The following is a 19,520-nucleotide window of genomic DNA, read 5'->3' as shown; positions in this document are numbered from 1 at the left end:
GTTACTGTGCTTTTTGGTTTCATGTTCCTCAGCTGTAAAATGTGGCTAATACATTCCAGTTAAAAATTCCTTCCCGCATCCTGCCCAACCCACTGTATGCTCACCAGTGAGAGCGCACCAGAAAAAAGGGAAAGGAGAAAGCAGAGGAAAACATGCTGTGGCTCAGCTTGTCCACAGGCTGGCTGGGAGGATAAGGGAAACAGTGCCAGAGGCAGTGACAGGCCTGATGTACTTACTTCAGGGTCTGGTGTGCCAGTGAGAGTGGAAACAAAGTAACTGTTTTTATCCCTTGAATTTGCACTCACAGATGAAATGGCCAGCCAGGGTTTTACTGTGTAGCAATCATTTCCCTGACCAGGATGAAAGAAAAGCAATAGACACGCAGCTAAATGCACAGTAGCGCCCAGCCTTGACACAGGAGGAGACCTCCTCTTGGGTCTCCCCTTTTCCCATCCCATCATGTGATTCTGCAATAGAAAGTTCAAACTCAATCCCAACACTGAGTGTCACTGCAAATTGTTTATTAAAACACAAAGCAATGGACAGTGAAAAACATCCTGATTTTTTACTTTTTGGTGGGAGTAGGGTGGGGCATGGAAGGGGTAGGGACAGACAGAGACAGCCCAGAAAAAAACAGCTCTATCCACCCCTACTTCTTCCCTGGCCAGCCAGGTTCAAAGCCCCTCAAGTACATCTAACTGTGCCGTGGGAAATGCGTGTTGTGGCTACAGAGGGTTGGTCTGACCTCTGCAGGGAGAGGACGGAACCTAGAGAAGGAGCTACAGGGCTACTAAGAACTTGACACCTTGTCTCCAATACTTGGTACAAAACAGAGAAGCCAGGCTCAATCTGGAGGGTGGGGTTGGTTTTTCTGACAAGCCAGATTAGGCTAAAAATGGTCAAAAAGGCTGTCCTGAGCTCAGAATGGGCAGCTGATCCTACATGGGAGAATTCCATGGAAAGAAAAGGTGAAGTCCCTTAAATCCCAGGAGGGACCTAGCCCAGGGTCAAATTTCTTTTCATTCCCTGGATCACGACACACCAGGAAAGAGAGGAGTCGAGAATGTCTCTCCCCTGGTTTTGCCACGGTGCCTCCCTGCTAATTCTCCCCTCCCACTGGCAGCTCAGCTCCCCTCCCCGACAGCTGTCCTTTGAAAGGACGGAAAGCACACTTCAGTTTGTTGTTTTTTCTCATACTGAAATAAAGCACTGCCGCTCAAAATAGAGGTGAGAGTGGAGCTCTGCCTTTCCCAGTGCCATGTGCCCCCACCTCACACGACTGCCTGGATCAGGAGGTGCCAAGGGCCTCTGCCAACTCGAACAGGCACTGTTTCCCTGGCTGCCAGTGCAATCCTAGCTCCTTGTTTTATGCTCCTGGGTGGAACTCGTCCCGAGATCCATCCTGCTCTTTTCCTGCCAACCCGACCAGTCCCCAGATCATCTGTTCTTGTCAAGATGACTTGGCCACCCAAACAACTGGGGAAGGACAGGCCAGAGGGGCAGCAGCCACACCTGTGCAAGAAGAAACACGCCCTCCCCAGCAGCTGACCCTCCAGTGCCCAGCAGCTCGGCCAGGACACGAGGATGGCCAGCCTTCTTGCCCCAGAAGTCAGGAAGCAGGAAGAGTCCTCGCTCGTGCTGAAAGGGAAAACTGCACTGCTTCTCTGAAGCGCTAATGTGAGGCTTCTTTGCAATTTTCCTGGGGCTCTTTGATCCCTAATTGTATCTTCCACAGGAGAGAGGCAGATGTCTTGTCAGATTTCTGAACAGACCCTGGGTGCTTGTGGCCCTGCCTCCGTGCACTAGCACGTAGCCCTGCCCCAGCCTCTGTCCTAAGGGCCACAGCAGGAGGGAGCCCCAGACATCCCTCCCCCCATGTCTTTCTTAAAAACAGGAGCATCAACTGGTCTCTCCCTTGGGAAAGCTCACCTGCTCTCCTAGGTCCCTTTGGAGAGGCATGGAGGACAATATTCCATGTTGCCACTTGGTGCCATTAAGGCTCCTCAAGGCAAGAAGACACTTGAGTTACGTCAGAGGAGGCCAGCAAAGGGGAGAGGGAGGGTGGGGATGCAGCTGGACCCCTACCCAGACCTGAATCTAGAGGGAATGCCCACCCTGGCGCAGAGCAGGAGAGGAAAAGGCACTGTGCTGACCAGGGTGGGTCCTTCCCCAACCCCCAGGGAGGGTAGGGAACCTGCTAATCCTTTCCCTGGGCTTCCCAAGGTGAGCAGATTTCTAGGGAAAGGGATATAAGTGCTAGGAAAGGGAAATACTGCTGCCATTCCTGAAGTTCCCAGCTGAGATTCTAGAAGCCAGAGCCAGGCCTTCTGAGAGGCTTAGAGGCAAGAGAGAAAGGAAGAGAAATTCCTTAAAACAGAAGCTTCTCCAAAAGAAAGCTGGGCCAGGCAGATTGCAGGCACAGAAGGGGGAGGTAAACTTGACTCAGACTGCACCCTCCTCATCACAGCCTGTGAGCGCTCATGTGATCCCAGCACTCAAGAGAACACAACTGCGCTCTCACACAGACAGGCGGCCTGCAGCCAGGGAGTCTACCACCACTGCCACCTCGAGATGACCGTCACTCAGATCCCAGAACTCGGTGTGCCCTGAGCAGCTTCTCCTCAACAGTGGAGACTCTTCAGAAAAAACGGATTTGCTTTAGGGGACGTGGACCCCCACAGATATTGTCTTGGCACGATGTTTCAGTCAGTTAGGGTGACAGCCAAAAAAAGTCCCATTGGAAAGCGGATGGCTTGACCCAAACCCGGCCTGGGCTGTGCACACTCGGCTTATCTCCAGCAGATGTCTCTGCACAACCCTCCGAGGAACTGACCTGAGCCACGCTTCTAGTGAAAGGAGCTGCCCCCTGGCTCTGCTCTTGTCTTCAGCCGGCTGAGACAGTCAGTGCAGCCGAAGAGCCCAGGCCCCTCCTCCCCACCTTGGACTGGCATCACCCATCACCTCCCGAGACCAGGCACACACCCTGCAGTGCAGTGTCTCAATCCTAGCACTAGCTCAAAATACAGACGGGGGAATAAACAGTGCAAAAAGCAAAAGATGAACAACAGAGTAATTCTTGACACACGCAATTAAAAAAAAAAAAAAAAAGAGTGCCCTATCCCACCCCTTTCACCTAAACTTCATGTACCTATATCTTCTGGGAGGAGTGCCCCACCTCAAAGGAAAAAATAAAAATAAAAAAAGCTTTCAAGTTCAGCATCATGAGCCAGCTGTCGCCAGCCCTAGGCAGCTCTTGCTAGCCCGGTGGGCTTGGCTCCAGGGGAATCTACCCCAGCCCCCACCATGCTTTTTCCTGTTTCCTTCCATCCCCTTCAGTTTTTGTTAGCCTTAGAAAGATGTTCCTTCCTTTCAGTCACAACCAAAGAGGAAAGCATCCATCCCTACCCCTGAGTCCAGGGGAAAAGGGTGGGCTTGGAAACAGAGGCAGAAGCAAAGCTGCTTGGCTTACAGTACCGTTAGGAAATGGCCCCAGGAGTCAGGGTTTCCTTCTGAGACTCTGAGTCACCAAAGGGATGGGCTGAGGTGAGGCAGGATCCCCTCCTTCCTCAGAGAAACCCAGGCAAACTAACAAACAAGGCAAAACGCAGACAGTACTGGGTCCTTGATCAACTTGTCTAATCCACTGGCAGTGGCCCATGCTTTTGGGAAGTTGTGATGGAGCAGGAACCAAATTCACTGTCAGAAGCCCAATTAGATGCCCACTGCCCCAGACAGGCTGTCCTTAAGACCAAGGCTAAAGTATCATCCTCTAGAAGCAGGGGCACTTAGGGAAGCACTCCAGGAGTGTTCCATAACCATCCAGCCGCCTGACTCCATACCCTAGGACCGACATCCAAGTCACAGCAAAAATAAAGGGCCTTGATTCTCAGAGGACTGAATGCAGGCCTAGAGTAATCACCAAGAGCCCAAGAGCTACTTACTTTGTCAGATAAGGAGTAGTTCAAATATATGGGGCTCTTAAAGAACACATCTAGTAAGGCAAACTCAAAATTAAACACATACAAGAAAGATGAGCCTGGCCTGAGCGTCTCTGGTGCTCAGCCCAAGCCGAAGCTAATTCTGCTGCCTCCCAGCCACAGAGTTCCCTTTAACTTGGCCAGGTCCTCCCTCACCATTACCCTCACTGGGAAATGGATGACCGTGATCAGAAAGGAAGGCACAGGGAAGCTTCACTTCCTGCAGCAAAGTTTCCAGGGAATTCGAGACAGACACTTCGTCGCCAAGGTTAGCTTCAGAGCTGCCAGGTCCATGGCTGACTGCAGCCCATCACAACCAAGAATCTGACTGCTACTCAGGAAGGGTAAAGGCCGAAAGCCATACTATTCAGTAAGAGATGTCACTGGGCCAGTTTAGCCAATCAGTCTAGTTCCTTGGGGCAGTCTAGATGTCAACCGAAATTGGTTGAAGTGTGACACAGAAGGACATGGGGAAAAATGAACGTCATATAGGAGACACTCTAAACAGTGGTCAGTCACTTAGTAGGGCTCAAGTCTCTGAGGTTGCTCTTAAATTATGCTAACATAAGCCTTTCCTAATCTAGAGATCAGAAGAGACTTTTAAGGTCAAGTGTTCTGTTGCTGCAGGCTGGAAAGCATCCCTGCCCCCTGGCAGGGAGACCCTAGAAAGGGGCCAGTGAAGAACTGCTGGCTCAGAGACCCAGGGAGGGAGGTACCAACAACGTGAGGCAGCAGAGGGTAAGACATTCGAGCCGAGAGAGCCCAGACCCCCATGTCTTCTTCCCTTCTTGTCAATAACTTAGTGGATGGTAAAGAGGGAGAAGAGATTTCAAATGAGCGAGAGTAAGAAACAAATTGACAAGAAATCAAGTCCCCAACAGGCACTAAAATCAAAACAATCTGTTGTGGTACCGTGTCAGAGGCAATCTGAGGACCTGACAAAGTAATCGCCTTGGATACCAGACAGTCCTCTCACTGGCACAACAACAAAGTTCAAATACTGAAGGTGGAGCAGCCACCGGACTCATCCAAAAAGGCTTCAGGTAAATGCTGACTTTTCTTTTTTAAAAACATCCTTCTTTCTTTTTGTCTTTACCTTGCAAATTTACACCTTGACACACATACTCTCTCAATCCCAGGATATCTGAAAACTTATCTGGATATAACTTTAGAATTTCCAATTCCCAGTGCTGGTCTTCTCAGGCAATAAGATGACAGCCCCCTGCTGTTAATTACTAACCTAAAAAGAGGAACCACCACTGCTCTAGTTCAGAGTCCTTTCCACTAGGTATACAGACATGGACCCCTGGACAGGAAGGGTCCAATTTACCCCAAGTACCCTAGAAAGGAAGAAACGGTTGGGGCCAGCCACAAAGAGAGCACTAGGACTGAAGCAGGTCTGGGACCAAGTGGTGGATGAGGGCTGCTCTCCACTCAACCCCCCTCTTTTCGTTTCCTTTACTTTTTGTGTGTTTTTTGTTTTTTTTGGGGGGGTTTTTTGTTAATCATTTTGAAAAATACAGAAACCAAAACCAATATGTTTGGTTTCTTTCCCACACCCTTCCATCCTGTTCAGGATGGTCATTTATTCTCACAACCGGCAGAGGCAGAAGAGGGTTGGAATGAAGACTCCAAAGGCCACCAGGATGGGAAACATGAGGCTGCTGTTGTCCGAGGCATAGGGGTTGGGTGTGCGGGGGCCCGACTGCACCCGGTTCTTATTGGTCTGTCTTTTGAGATTAGACCCTTCATCATATTCTTCTTCTTCCTCTTCTTCTTCTTTCTTCTCTAATCCTGGATGAGGCTGCAGCTTTGGTACATCTAACACAAGACAGAAAAAACTTGTTAACTAAGACTGACCATGTGTAAGGGAGATTCCCTCAGAGCAACAAATGAGCAACAATAAAGAGGCTCATGGAACCTGAACCAGGGTCTCAAGGAAGGAGCAAAAGTCCCCAGACTACAGAAGAGCAGAGTGTTGCAAACACTGGTCTTCAAGTTTACTTCAAAGTAGCAAAACCCCATCCTTAGGGAGGCTCCCAATCTTCCCTCCTTGTCCTACTTCTTCAGAGTCCCAAGAAGACCAGACTGGACAAGGACAATGACCTGAGGTATAAAACTTTCCAAATTCCTCTTCCTCAAGCCCACATTCCCTTTTAATTCACATAAACTCAAGAGCTGATCCACAGAGTTCTGGGTTCTCAACACACACTACCCCTCTGTCCTGCCACCTCCTTAGGGACCTGTTTGGTGGTGATACATCATAACATCAGCATGTGGGGTAACGACAAGACAAGAGGATGAGATTGTCAGTGTGTTCAAGGTAAATTAAGGGTGGGCATTTGACGGAGTGGTTAAGATGCCACTTGGGATGATCACACCCTTGTATCAGAGCAGCTACGTTCAGATCCTGACTCTGCTCCCAATTCCACCTTCCTGCTAACATGAATTGTGCAAGGAGTGCTGATGCCTCAAGTGCTTGGTCCCTGACACCCACAGAGACCGCAGATTGAATCCTGTGCTCCTAGCTTTGGCCTGATCCACCCTGGCTGTTGCAAGGATTTGAGGAGTCAATCAGTGGATAAAAGCTCTCTCTCTCTCTGCCACTCTCCCTTTCAGATAAATAAATGTTAAATAAATAGATAATTTAAAAATATCTTGTTTAAAAAGAAAAAAAATGGCTGGCGCTGTGGCTCACTAGGCTAATCCTCCGCCTGCGGTGCCGGCACCCTGGATTCTGTCCCGGTTGCTCCTCTTCCAGTCCAGCTCTCTGCTGTGGCCCGGGAGTGCAGTGGAGGATGGCCCAGGTCCTTGGGCCCTGCATCCGCATGGGAGGCCAGGAGGAGGCACCTGGCTCCTGGCTTTGGATCAGTGCAGCGCGCCGGCTGTAACAGCCACTTGGAGGGTGAACCAATGGAAAAAGGAAGACCTTTCTCTCTGTCTCTCTCTCTCTGTCTAACTCTGCCTGTCAAAAATAAAAAATAAAATAAAATAAAAAAAGATAAGAAAAGGCATCAAGGCGAGACAGAGATGGAAAGTCACTAAGACACAAATTTTCTCTGCAAAATTCAGCCCAGGATGCAGCAGCTGGGTCGTCTAAACCTGAGAACGAGCTATGTGCTAAGGCTGGACCCCAAAGACAGGGAGACACTAATAAGCAAAGCTCTGTTCCAGGGCAGTCCAGCAACGCAGGACACTTCCAGAGCATACCAGAACTCTAACGGACTCCTCCGTTTGCCTTTTTCTCCTAAGAAATAGATGTTGAACAACGAAAACAGAAACACACAAGTTTTCTTTAGCAATGAGCTAAATTATCTCCCAAGGGTTTCTTCAATCTTATCCTTCAGCAGAGTCAAAAACCAGGTCCAAAGCAGCACCTACCATCCACTGTCCCAGCCAGGATGTAGAGTGCACAGACTTTGGGATTGTCGTAGTAACCCTAGGAAACAGAGAACAGGGTCAGCCCCACACCGCAGCAAACACCTTCCCCACACCCACTCTGAGCCCTTCCTGGGCTGTGAGGTATACGACAGGGGAGTTACCTTGACGAACTCAATGTAGAGTTTCCCTGTGAAGGTGGACACCTCCCCCTGGACACTCAGCTTCCCCTTTCTGATGCTCATAGGGATGATTTCATCGTGAGCTGTGCTGTGCCCAACACGGTCAAAGATATCCAAGTCTTTCACCACGACATGGCCATTCAATCGTACATCAAATACCTTTCAGGGTTAGAAAAAGAAACATCAAAATCGTCAGCTTCACATACTTTTAGGCAGTGGAACATCACGCTCCTGATCTAAAAGCTAAAAGAAATGACGGGTCTGGATATACTCCAGGGTGACTGGAGTCCCTGACCCAGGCCAAATCAAAGCCACATCACTCAGGGCAAAAGAAGTCTCCTGGGGCCAGCGCTGTGGTGCAGTGGGCAAAGCTGCAGCCTACAATGTCGGCATCCCATACAGGCGCCAGTTTGAGTCCTGGCTGCTCCTCTTCCAATCCAGCTCTCTGCTATGGCCTGGGAATGCAGTAGAAGATGGCCCAAGTCCTTCGGCCCCTGCACCCACATGGGAGACCCAGAAGAAGCTCCTGGCTCCTGGCTTAGGATTGGCACAGCTCCAGCCTTTGAGGCCACTTGAGGAGTGAACCAGTGGACGGAAGACCTCTCTCTTTCTCTACCTCTGCCTCTCTCTAACTCTACCTTTCAAAAAAAATAAATAAATCTTTAAAAAAAGAAATAAAAAAAGAAGTTTCCTGCTGAAGAATCAAAGAATACTAACAAAAAACTCAATGGGAAACAGGGAAGTGCTTTGAAGAGAATAAGGCTAAAACAAGACAGGGAGGGCCTTAACAGGACCAGTAAGCTGCCAAGAACAAGGACTCTGACACTGCTTTCTGTCACCAGCCCCAGAGGCAACAGAACATAATTTCTCTAGAGGCAGAAAGAATCCAGCTTTTCCTATAAGTTCATCATCTTGTGGGGAGGCTCTTATACACTCTGGTGCCACAGCAGACTGTCCAACAGTAGCCACGTCCAACAGTCAAGCAGGGGCCTGACCCCGCCTCACCTTCTGCTGGGACTGTGCAAAGTAGACCTCAGCAAATTTCAACACCAGCACATAGTCCCCCTCCTCCTTGATGGGCACTTCATAGCCAAATGTCTCCTCATTGTACCGCTCTGTCTGATAGAGGATCTGGTCCTCAGGGTTGGAACGCAGGATTGGCAGTTTCATGCCATAGTCTGAGGCTGGGGACAAACAACAAAGAGAAAACACATCAGAAGCAAGACAGAAGAGCAGAGAGCCCAGAACTGCCAGGGGCATTTCCAGGGCAATGCTAATAACCCTTTCGGTAGGAGACCCACCCTGCTGCACCTGGCTCCACACAGGCAGGAATCAGAGAGCTATTACCCAAGAATACAACAAAGAATAAACACTAATCACCCCAACAATCCCCAAAACTTTTTTTTTGAAGCACTATAATGGCTTTCCACCCTGACTGCATGGGGAATGATGAGAGCACAGGCCTAACCTACTACCTGAAGAGCGGACTACACCACAGCCCCCGGTTCCCTAAGAAGGACGGCTTCCAGGGAGAGGGCCAGGAACTCTACACAGGATAATTCAGTCCAAAGAATGATTTTTTTTTCCTCGTTCAGAAAAGCTGAGTCAAAACCAAACAGGATATCTGGATAGGAAAGTCATTTTTCATTATCTTTACTACAAATACGACACCAACATTAGTCATTTTCGCACAATTCTCAGTCAAAAAGTTCCAAGGCTGATAAACAGGCTCATAAAAAGAAGGGTATAGGCTGGCGCCATGGCTGAATAGGCTAATCCTCCACCTTGCGGCACCGGCACACTGGGTTCTAGTCCCGGTCGGGGCACCGGATTCTGTCCTGGTTGCCCCCCTTCCAGGCCAGCTCTCTGCTGTGGCCCGGGAGTGCAGTGGAGGATGGCCCAAGTGCTTGGGCCCTGCACCCCATGGGAGACCAGGAGAAGCACCTGGCTCCTGCCATTGGATCAGCGCGGTGCGCCGGCCACCGTGAACCAACGGCAAAAGGAAGACCTTTCTCTGTCTACGCTGCCTGTCAAAAAAAAAAAAAGGGGGGGGGTGTAGATGCTCTCCACTTGCCTTTAGGTCTGTGTATCTTGCTTCCCACAGACTCACAAATTCCTACCTCGTTCTCTCTTGGACATTTCCTCAGTTTAAACTTCAGAGGAAAGAGTTCCTACCCTATCTCCAGAGCAAACACAGGGATGGTTTGCTGGGAAAGGCCTGCGAAGCAGGGAAGCCAAGCCATTCCCTCTGTAAGGTAAAAGTAGCCTGCACACAGAGAATCTGCCAAGGTCTTCTGGCTTAAGATATCCAAGTTACCAAGGAGGCCACCCTTCCTGGTTCACAAACTGACAAGGAATGACACAAAAATAAAAAGTGACTTAAGGCCAGTGCTGTGGCTCACTAGGCTAATCCTCCGTCTTGCGGCGCCAGCACACCGGGTTCTAGTCCCAGTCGGGGCGCTGGATTCTGTCCCGGTTGCCCCTCTTCCAGGCCAGCTCTCTGCTGTGGCCAGGGAGTGCAGTGGAGGATGGCCCAAGTGCTTGGGCCCTGCACCCCATGGGAGACCAGGAAAAGCACCTGGCTCCTGCCATCGGATCAGCACGGTCCGCTGGCCGCAGCAGCCATTGGAGGGTGAACCAACGGCAAAGGAAGACCTTTCTCTCTGTCTCTCTCACTGTCCACTCCGCCTGTCAAAAAAATAAAATAAAATAAAATTAAATTAAAAAAAAAAAGTGACTTAAGTCACGTCAGGAAGAGCCAAACGTCTACTGCTCCTGTTTGTGGAGATCAGTGTGGGGTTACTTAACACTCCTAGCCCTCTCCCAACTTGGGGGGGATGAGCTGTATCCATGCTTGCTTGCTTTCTCCCACACCACACACCAAACTGGGGTCTTTGCCCAAATATGACATTTCCTTTCAAATGGTTAGGTTTCCTTCTAAAGAAAACAGCCCGATTCCTTTACCCTATGAGCATTAGGAAGCTTCCAGAAATCTATTCCCCAACTTTGGATGCCCCAGTGCTACTATAGTCTCTCCTCCAGCACGGCACTGAGATTTCAGGACTGCCCTCCAATCTCACCAGGTGGCACTGAAGACACTGGGCACCTACATCCTTTGGGAGATGCCTAAGAGCAGCCAGCCCCTGAGTGTTCCCTTCTAAATCATCAAAATTTCAAGAGACACGGTAAAAGATTAACTGAAAGATCCAGGGGCTGAGGTCAAGCCCTCAACACAATAAACAAAGCTGCTAACAGTTCCTGTAAGTGACATTAGCCATGAGATCAGATGAACTGATGAGACAATGGGACGGAAACTCAGGGCACTTCTGTCTGTAGACTTTTTTCTTTTCTCCTCAAGAAATCAAAGAAGTGTAGCTGAGTGGTACCACAACGGATGTACCTCTAACATGCCCCAGACTCTTTCCCAGGCTCAAAAAAAAAAAAAAAAAAAAAAAAATTGCCCTCAGTCAGGAGCCTACAAAGAGTTAAAAAAAAAGTGCTAATTCTCTTCCAAGTGAGCTCTAAGAATTTCATCCTTCCACGTGAATTGTGGTCCTGACAAATGTGGAACATTTATTAGATCTGATGTACTGATATACAGAAAAGCTTACGCACGTGTGGGGAAAGCAAGCAACTGGCAGTAATATAATCCGAGGCAGTGCCAGTTCCACAGCGAAGGAAATCCAGTCATGTGAACAAAATTACTTAACAACCCTGAAATTCCCTTTAAGTATTTCCCTTTATTTTTAAAACATTTATTTATTATTTATTTTCATTTACTTGGAAGGCAGAGAGACAGAGACAGAGACAGAGATCTTCCATCCTCTGGCTCACTACCCAAATGCCCACAATAGCCAGGGCTGCACCAAGCCAAAGCTGGGAACACAGAGCTCCAGCTGGGTCTCCCACAGGGGTGGAAGGAGCTGCCTCCCAGGATGCATCAGCAGGAAGCTGAACAGGAAATGGAGGAGCCAGGACTTGAACCACCACTCCCATACAGCGTGTACCCATCCCAAGTGGCAGCTTAAGCTGCTGCACCACAACACCCAGCATTATCTTCCCTTTAGCGATCTGCCACACGCAAAGTTAAATTTGCCCAAGTCCCAAGAGATGCAGCAGCAAAGAGGATTTTTGTTCCCTCCTTAGCCTTTATGCGTTTGCAACTAAACAGATCCCTTTAAAGGACAATGCAGCGTGCTGTCAGCTCAGCCAGTCTACGGAGAAGGAACTGCTTCTCAGTTCAAGACAACAGAGCAGCCAGGTTCCCTGCAAAATTCCGCCCAGGTTTTAGAGTAAGACAGGCCTGGATCTGAATCCTGGCTCTGCCACCTATTAAGTGACGCTGAACAGGTAGTTTTCTTGAGGTCTATTTTCTCACCTATTAAGTAGGGATATCACCTGTCCCACAAAATTGTGGTGAGGATAAAAACATCTATAAAGAGTTTAATACAGGAGCCAGTGTTGTGGTGCTATGGGTTATATTGCTGCCTACAACATCAGAATCCCATATAGGCGCCGGTTCATATCCTGGCTGCCCCGCCTCTTCCAATCCAGCCCCCTGGTAATGCATCCACGAAAGCAGCGGAAGATGGCCCAAGTGTTTGGGCCCCTGCACCCACGTGGGAGATCTGCATAAAGCTCCTGGTTTCAGCCTGGCCCACCTCCAGCTGATGCAGCCATTTAGGGGGTACCAACAGATGGAAGATCTCTCCCTTTCTAACTGCCTTTCAAATAAATTTTAAAAATCAGGAAAATAGTTTCATTCAGGGCCCAGCATTGTGGTGTAGGAGGTAGCTACCACCTGCAATGATCCCATATGGGCACCAGTTTGAGTCCGGGCTGCTCCACTTCTGATCCAGCTCCCTGCTAATGCACCTGGGAAAGCAGCAGAAGATGCTCCAAGTCCTTGGGCCCCTGCACCCAAGGGAGAGACATGGATGGAGTTCCAGGTTCCTAGCTTCGCCTTTGTGGCCCTTTGGGGAGTGAACTAGCAAATAGAAGCTGTCTCTTTATCTCTTCCTCTCTCTCTCTCTTTGTAATTCCTTTTTTCAAATAAATAAATAAACCTTAAAAAAAAAAAAAAAGGAGTTGGAGCTGGTGTAGTAAGCAAAGCCGCTGCCTGTAATGCCAGCATCCCGTATTTGGGCACTGGTTCATGTCCTGGCTGCTCACTTCTGATCCAGCTCCCTGCTAACAGCCTGAGAAAAGCAGCGGAGAATGGCTCAAGTGTTTGGGCCCCTGCCACCCACATGGGAGACCTGGATGAAGCTTCTGGTTCCTGGCTTCAGCCTGGTCCAGTGCCGGCTGCTGTGGCCATCTGGGGAATGAACTAGCAGATGGAAGATCATCTCAATCTCTCTCTTTCTCTTTGTAACTTATTTTCAAAATAAATAAGTCATTTTTTAAAGTCAGAATTACAGAGAGAGAGAAAGAGAGGCAAAGAGAGATCTTCCATCTGCTGGTTCACTCCCAATTGGCTGCAACGGCCAGAGCTGCACCGATCTGAAGCCAAGAGCCAGGAGCTTCTTCCAGGTCTCCTACACGGGTGCAGAAGCCCAAGGACTTGACCATCTTCTAATGCTTTCCCAGGCCATAGCAGAGAGCTGGATCAGAAGTGGAGCGGCTGGGTCTCGAACCAGTGCCCATATGGGATGCCGGCACTGCTTTAGCTGCTAAGCCACAACACCAGCATCAAAATAAATTAAAAAAAAAAAGAAAAAGAAAAAAGAGCTCAAAACAGTGCCTGACAGAAACAGACAGGTATGCTAGTCAGACAAGGAGATGCATACAATAAGCACTAAATAAATGCCTCCAACCTAGGGAATTAGGAGAATAGACAAAAAGGAAGAAGCAGCAATAAAACTCATTGAAAACTGCAGCTGGGAAGCACAAGCACGCAAAAAGCCAAAATGAGTGGAACCAGGTGTATGTGAGACGCGCTCCCTGGCACTCCACTCTGCTCAGCGCGCCAACATGAGGCCTCTGACCGCCAGGTTTTCTTCTGCATCACTTCTTTCTCAGTGAGGTCCGTTCCTAAGGAATCCTTCCCAACGGACAGAGGCAGAGAATCCAGGACTCGGTGCACTTCTGCCACCTGCACACGCAGCCCGTCGGGCAAGAATTCTAAACAGAGGTCACGGTTATAAGTGAACCAGAGGCAGCTCGCCCTGTCTCTGTCTCGTCCTAACTTTCCAGCTGTTATCGTCACAATCTCCACAGGGTAAATCCTTCCCCAGGTCAGATGAAAGTGGTCCCCAGGAAGGAGTCTCCCTGGGGAGACTGAAGGCACCAATGTGCTAGGCGAGGGTCCCTGCCATCCTTTCCCCCGCTCTGGAGCCAGGTTCTGCCCAATTTTTAATTCCAAGTAAAAGGTCACCAAGCAAAGAAACACGCAGTGACACTTTAACCTACTCTTGCCAGGGAGTTTTCTAAAGCCTAAGTTTTACTGAAAAGGAAAACAAGGCTCAGAGAGGCAAAGCAAGTTCCTCGAGGTTATAAAACTTCAGCGACTACGTTTCTACGAAGAGCAGAGTCTTCCCCTGAGCCAAGCCAAGTTGTGTCCTCAGGTCAAATAAGCGGGCCTTTTCCAAGTCAAAGTCAAGAGGAACCAAACATGACCAAGTGAGCCCGGACCGCGCAGCAAGCCCCAAGGTAAAGCTTGGGAAGGAAGGCGTTCGGCAGTGCTACTTCCCTCTGAAGCACGCAGCTGGGAAAGACATTCCCGCGCTGGGAACGCCAGCTCTCCTCCAGGCAGAAATGAAATCCAATAAACATTATGAAGTGCCTTGGAAAGCATAAGCCACCAGGTGCCCTGGGCCACTCACCACTTGCAAGAATGCTGAACTACAAAGGAACTACAGAGAAACAGCAGGTTCAAAAGCAGGCCAACCCCTTATCTGGACTAACTTGGCAACAGACAGTTGAATTCATTCAATACAAAATGAACTTTCCTCAGCATACTGGAAATAATGTCCCAAGCATGGAAGAGAAACAAGGCACACGCTCCTAAGGCAGTTAGAACAAAGGGCTGCATGAGACAGGGTCTCCCATAACTGGCACACCTGCACCCACTCAGGGCCATAGACCACCAGGTCAAAGCTGCACCGCCTTTGGTGAGGCCGACTTCTAGGCAAGCAACGCTGGGGTGTAACAGGTTAAAAACCCCCTGCAGCGCCAGCATCCCATATGGGCGCTGGTTCAAGTCCTGGCTGCTCCACTTCCGGTGCAGCTCTCTGCTAATGCACCTGGGAAGGCAGAAATGGCCCGGGTGCTTGAGCCCCTGCACCCATGCTGCAGCTCCAGAAGCTCCCGGCTTTGGCCTGGCCCAGCCCCAGCCTGCCACATGGGAGGTGGGGACGGAGTTCCTGCCTCCTGCCTTCAGCCTGCTCCAACCTCAGCTCTTTCAGGCATTTGAGGAGTAAACCAGCACTTGGGAGATCTCTCTTTCAAATAGATCTTTTAAAAATTTTTTCCTCGTACCAACATTTTTATTTTGGGGGGCTAGTGTTGCAGTGTAGCAGGTTAAGCCACAGCCTGTGACACCAGCATCCCATATGGGCACTGGTTCGAGACCCCACTATTCCACTTCTGATCCAGCTCCCTGCTGATGTGCCTGGGAAATCAGGGGAGGATGGCCCAAGCGCTTGGGCCCTTGCATCCACATGGGAGACCCAGAAGAAAACTCCAGGCTCCTAGCTTTGACCTAGCTCAGCCCTGGCGCTCCAGCCATTGCAGCCATTTGGGGAATGAACCAGCAGATGGAAGCTCTATCTCTCTCTGTAATTCTGCCTTACAAACAAAAATTAAAAAAAAAAAAAAAAAAAGAAAGAAAGGAAGAAAGAAAAAAGAAAGGCTGCCTCCTAAGCTGGGGAAGCTTAAACACAACCCTAGCTCCAGATCAAATATTTTCAAGAACCTGCTAAGCGCAATGCTGCAACAAACTGGTCCAAGCTGTCTCCCCAAGTCCCCCCACTCCCATGTCTTGTACTGCTACACTTCTTACCCAACTGTGCAGACTAAAGCAGGCAATCTCCATTTACTCCACACCTCCAAGGCCAGTGTCTGAAACAGGACTCCAGCACCCATGCGCCGTAGCGAGTCTCATGTAATTTTACCTGCTACAGAAAACTCGTCCCAAGGAATTGCGACCACGAGCCAACAACCTAAGGACAGACAGCCTGAATGCTGCCCAGGCCCAAAATAAACAAACCACTGCACCAGCAAATTAAAATCAGAAATGCAGAACAAGGACAGTACCTGGAGACTAAACCTGTGTGGTCTTTGCTTTCTCCTCTGCATAGCGGACCTAACAGAGCCATGTTATCAGCTAAAGTGAAAGGAACCATCTGCACACTACCCTCTCTGTTGCTATCTCAAAGGCAAAGTCCACAAACCGTCTCCAGTTTCCTCAAGGGCTCCTTCCTCCCTGCCCACAAGCGTGAAGAAAGAGGAAGGGTTGGTCCAGGATGGTGATGGCAATGACCTCGTGCTACAAAGTCTGGCTTTGGCTGCTGTTACGGCAGTGAAGACCAGAGAGGCCTGACTCAGCTGAACCCAAGCTACCGCGCAACCTACATGCCAGGGCCAAATCAATTCCAAGACAAACAGAGAACTTCAGAAAACAGCCCTGTGCCCCAAGACCCTCACATGGATGAGAGCAGTAAGCTCCTGACACCACAAGGACACGGCAATTAACTTGGAGGAACTGAGTGAGCAAGAAAGTGTTGTCCCCTCGCTGTCTGGGGGTGGCTTGTTGCCAATTTGGCAGCCTCTGAACCCAGCACACAGCACAAATCTCCTTCCAACACACGAAGCAAGGAACTTCCTTCTTAAACCTGCTTTCCTATCCTATCTGGAAGAAACAAACAGTCCAAAACAGACTTTTTTTTTTTCCCCTCCAAAGACTGGTCTGGAGCAAGCTACATCAGAAGCCCATGGTACAGAAACTTGGGTCCCTGCAAGAAAAAAGTTTCATTGATTAGAGCTGGAGGGGAGGCCCAGCAATCTGCATTTTGACCACCTGCCTGGCAACTCCTACCCCTGCTCTGAGATCCCCGCAGCTTTGTCACAACTCTCGTTGCCCACTTCAGCCACAAGCACTTCCCCCCCACCCCCAGGCTGGAATCTCACTCTCCAAGATCACCTGGGGCAGGCTGGACCCACTCTCATAGTCACACCCTTTTACACCGGCTGGCCCAGCCCGACACGCAGCCGCCAGCCCCACGCGCTACTCGGCTTCAACACAACCACCCCGCAGCTTCTACTTGTATGCACACATATTCCTCGCTCCAAAGGAGGGCGGGGAAGGAGGCCACAAACTTTCCTGGCCCATCCTCTGCGAAGATTCCTTGCTACGCTGGCTGAGGACCAAGCCCCGCTCCTGCAGAGGGGCACGGCAAGCGGCCCGATGCTGGGTCGGCAAGAATCTATCGGAACCGTTTGGAGAAGGCAGGGGCGTGCAGCCCGGGAGGCCTCGAGGTGGCGAGAGGCCGCCCGCATCGCCGCTGTCCCAGCCCGGGTGCGGGTGAGGGGTTGAGAAAACGCAGGATGCGCGGTTCAGACACAACTTCTCGCCAACTCTCTGCCTCCACGGCTCTTGGGCGCTTGGAGCCAGCGCCGGGCCCCGAGCTCCGAGCCCAGGTCCCTGAGGAAGCTGCAGAGAAACTTCGCTCCCGCGACGTGGCCCCCGGCTCGAGGAAGGGGCTCAGGACCAGACCGTCCTCCGTCGCCTGAGGCCAGCACGGCGGGCCCGGCATCCCCGCGGCTCGGCCGAGGGGCTCTCACCTCGGCCCACCCGGCCTTCCAAAGGGTCCTTGCGGAAGTGGATCCCGTGTACGTCCACATGGGCCTCGCCGCCCGCGTTGACGGCCCAGATGACGCTCTCGGGCAGCCCGGCCCCCGCCGCGCGACCCACGCCGAGCCCCGGCCCCCGGAGCGCCAGCAGCAGCAGCAGCCGCAGGAGCGCCACAAGGGCTCCCTCCACCGCCCGGGCCCCCAGCATGGCGGCCACCACTGCGGGAGCAGCCCCCGCCGGTTTCTGTCCTCGGCCGGCCGCCAGGCCGCCCCGGACTCAGAAAAACAGCGCCACGAGCCGCTCTGCCTCAGCCGCCGGGGACATGTCGCTCTCAGGCCTCCCCCTCAGCCACGGGTGCCGCCTCCTACCTCAGGAACAACCTACCCCGCCGCCCAGCCCCCAAGCCGCGACGCTGCAGCCAATCAGCACGCGGCCCTCATGAATTACCCACCACCCAGTAGAGAGTCGCGCTCTCATTGGCTGCCAAGCACGGGGGAGGGCGTGGCCATTCCCAGGCGCCGGCCCAACCATCGGGCACGAGACGGAGCGCGCGCAGAGGGAGGGAGTTCGGTTGAAGCGGCGATTCGATGCGGAAGTGGCGGGTGCAGCGCCCAGGCGGCCCCGGAATCCCACAGCTGAATGGGAAAGGTGGCCTGTGGGGGAAGGTTTAGGGGAGGGCGCACTGACACGTCGCCAGCACTTCCGGTGCTCCAGTTCTTGAGACCGAATGGGCTGCACGGGGTGGAGGGGGGGGGCGTTGGTGACTTTCCCGCCCCCTTTTCCATTCTCAGGGAGAGGTATGAGCGTGAGCTCCACTTGAAGCAGTGGACCCTCTGCCAACCCTAGCCGCGAGAGGCAGAGGAATCCTGCTGTCCCCGGGGAGGCCGCAGGCCCAGGCCTGCAGGGCACGAATCCCACGAGGATACAGCCCCGCCCCCACCCCTTCGCGGGCTCGGGACGGGGTGGTAGCGTCCAAACGGCCGTCCAATCAGAAGGCTCCAACGCAGCGGAAACGCGTGGCTCTGTGAGGGAAGGGGCTGCAGGCTGCCCGCGTTTCCATGGTGACAGCCTCTGGCCGGCCTCGGCGGCGCAGGGTCCGGGAGAGTGCTGGCCGCAGCGAGGGTCCGTCGCCGGCCCTGCCCAGTCTGGTGGCCTGAGCCGTCCCGCGTGGGCATCGCACGCGCCGTCTCCGTGTTCGGCGCCTCGCCTGGAGCCCCCTGTGCCGCGGTCGCTGCCCGGACTCCCGTATTCCTGAAGGGGAAACTGAGGCCCAGAGAGAGGCTGGGTGTTCCCACGTGGTTTCTCCGCTAGTTTAGGGCTGAACCAAGACCAAACAAACAGAAAAGAATATTCATTTGTTTCACTAGTAGGTAGGGCTATCAGATTTAGCAGACAAACTACAAGAAGCCCGGTTAAATTGAATTTCGGATAAACACATTGAACACAGTGATGCTAAAAGTCTGGAGCTGTGGCGTAGTGGTTTAAGCCCCTGCCTGCGCATCGCACCCCACATGGGCGCCAGTTCGAGTCCCGGCTGCTCCCCTTCTGATCCAGCTCTCTGCTGTGGCCTGGGAAAGCAGTGGAAGATGGCCCAAGTCCTTGGGCCCCTGCACCCGCGCAAGAGACCCGGATGAAGCCCCTGGCTTGGGCTTGGCCCAGCCCTGGCCGTTGTGGCCATTTGGGGAGTGAACTAGCAGATGGAAATGTCCCCCTGCCTCTAATTCTGCCTCTCAAATAAATAAATCCTTTAAAAAAAAAAAAAACCTAAAGTGCCAGTGTAACTGGACGGATTGCATTTTATCCGACAAGCCTGCTTACTATGTGCAAGGCAGTGAACTTTGTACTGCAGTGAGCAGAAACACCCAGGCCCTGCAGAGCACTCTGAACAACCCAGGAATCAGTTATTTAGAACAGTGACTTGTGCCACAAAACAACCCAGGTAACAAAATGGAAGCTATCAGTGGGGGGTTGAATGCACAGAATTCCTTCCCATGCCCCTGGGGTATCTTTCCAAGGCTTGCCTGACAGTGCCCAGGCCTGCAGAGCCCTCAGAGCAGGGCTCCTTGCAGAAGGGAGGACCGAGGCCCTGAGCTGGTGGGCTGCCCTCCCTCCCATGCAGAGGCCTGCAGAGCCCGCGTTCTTGCCCCGCACACTGCACTGCTGCCAGGGGAGGCTAGTCCAGGGGCCCAG

At 51.6% G+C, this 19,520-nt stretch overlaps 1 protein-coding gene across 4 annotated transcripts; it reads right to left on the bottom strand.

The window, feature by feature from the left end:
* Positions 1-504: 504 nt before the first annotated feature.
* Positions 505-18,034, bottom strand: MLEC (malectin). Of its 4 annotated transcripts, none has more exons than XM_070066009.2 (5): positions 17,782-18,034; positions 8,543-8,721; positions 7,520-7,696; positions 7,359-7,416; positions 505-5,798 (listed from the first exon to the last, which is right to left on the bottom strand). In XM_070066009.2, exons 2-5 carry the CDS (start codon positions 8,705-8,707, stop codon positions 5,569-5,571), a joined length of 630 nt encoding a protein of 209 aa, XP_069922110.1. In that variant the 5' UTR covers positions 8,708-8,721; positions 17,782-18,034; the 3' UTR covers positions 505-5,568. The 4 variants fall into 4 exon arrangements, with proteins under 4 accessions (XP_069922110.1, XP_089179420.1, XP_002719841.1 ...); XM_089323294.1 differs by having other exon boundaries at positions 17,715-17,821; XM_002719795.6 differs by lacking the exon at positions 17,782-18,034 and adding an exon at positions 17,321-17,727.
* Between the last annotated feature and the right edge of the window lie 1,486 nt (positions 18,035-19,520).

This window comes from Oryctolagus cuniculus, chromosome 21 (genome assembly GCF_051225735.1).
Source record: "Oryctolagus cuniculus isolate XC-2025 breed Fujian yellow rabbit chromosome 21, ASM5122573v1, whole genome shotgun sequence".
Taxonomy (NCBI): Eukaryota; Metazoa; Chordata; class Mammalia; order Lagomorpha; family Leporidae; genus Oryctolagus; species Oryctolagus cuniculus.
Note: the sequence above shows the minus strand (reverse complement) of the source record. Positions and strands in the feature narration are given on the sequence as shown.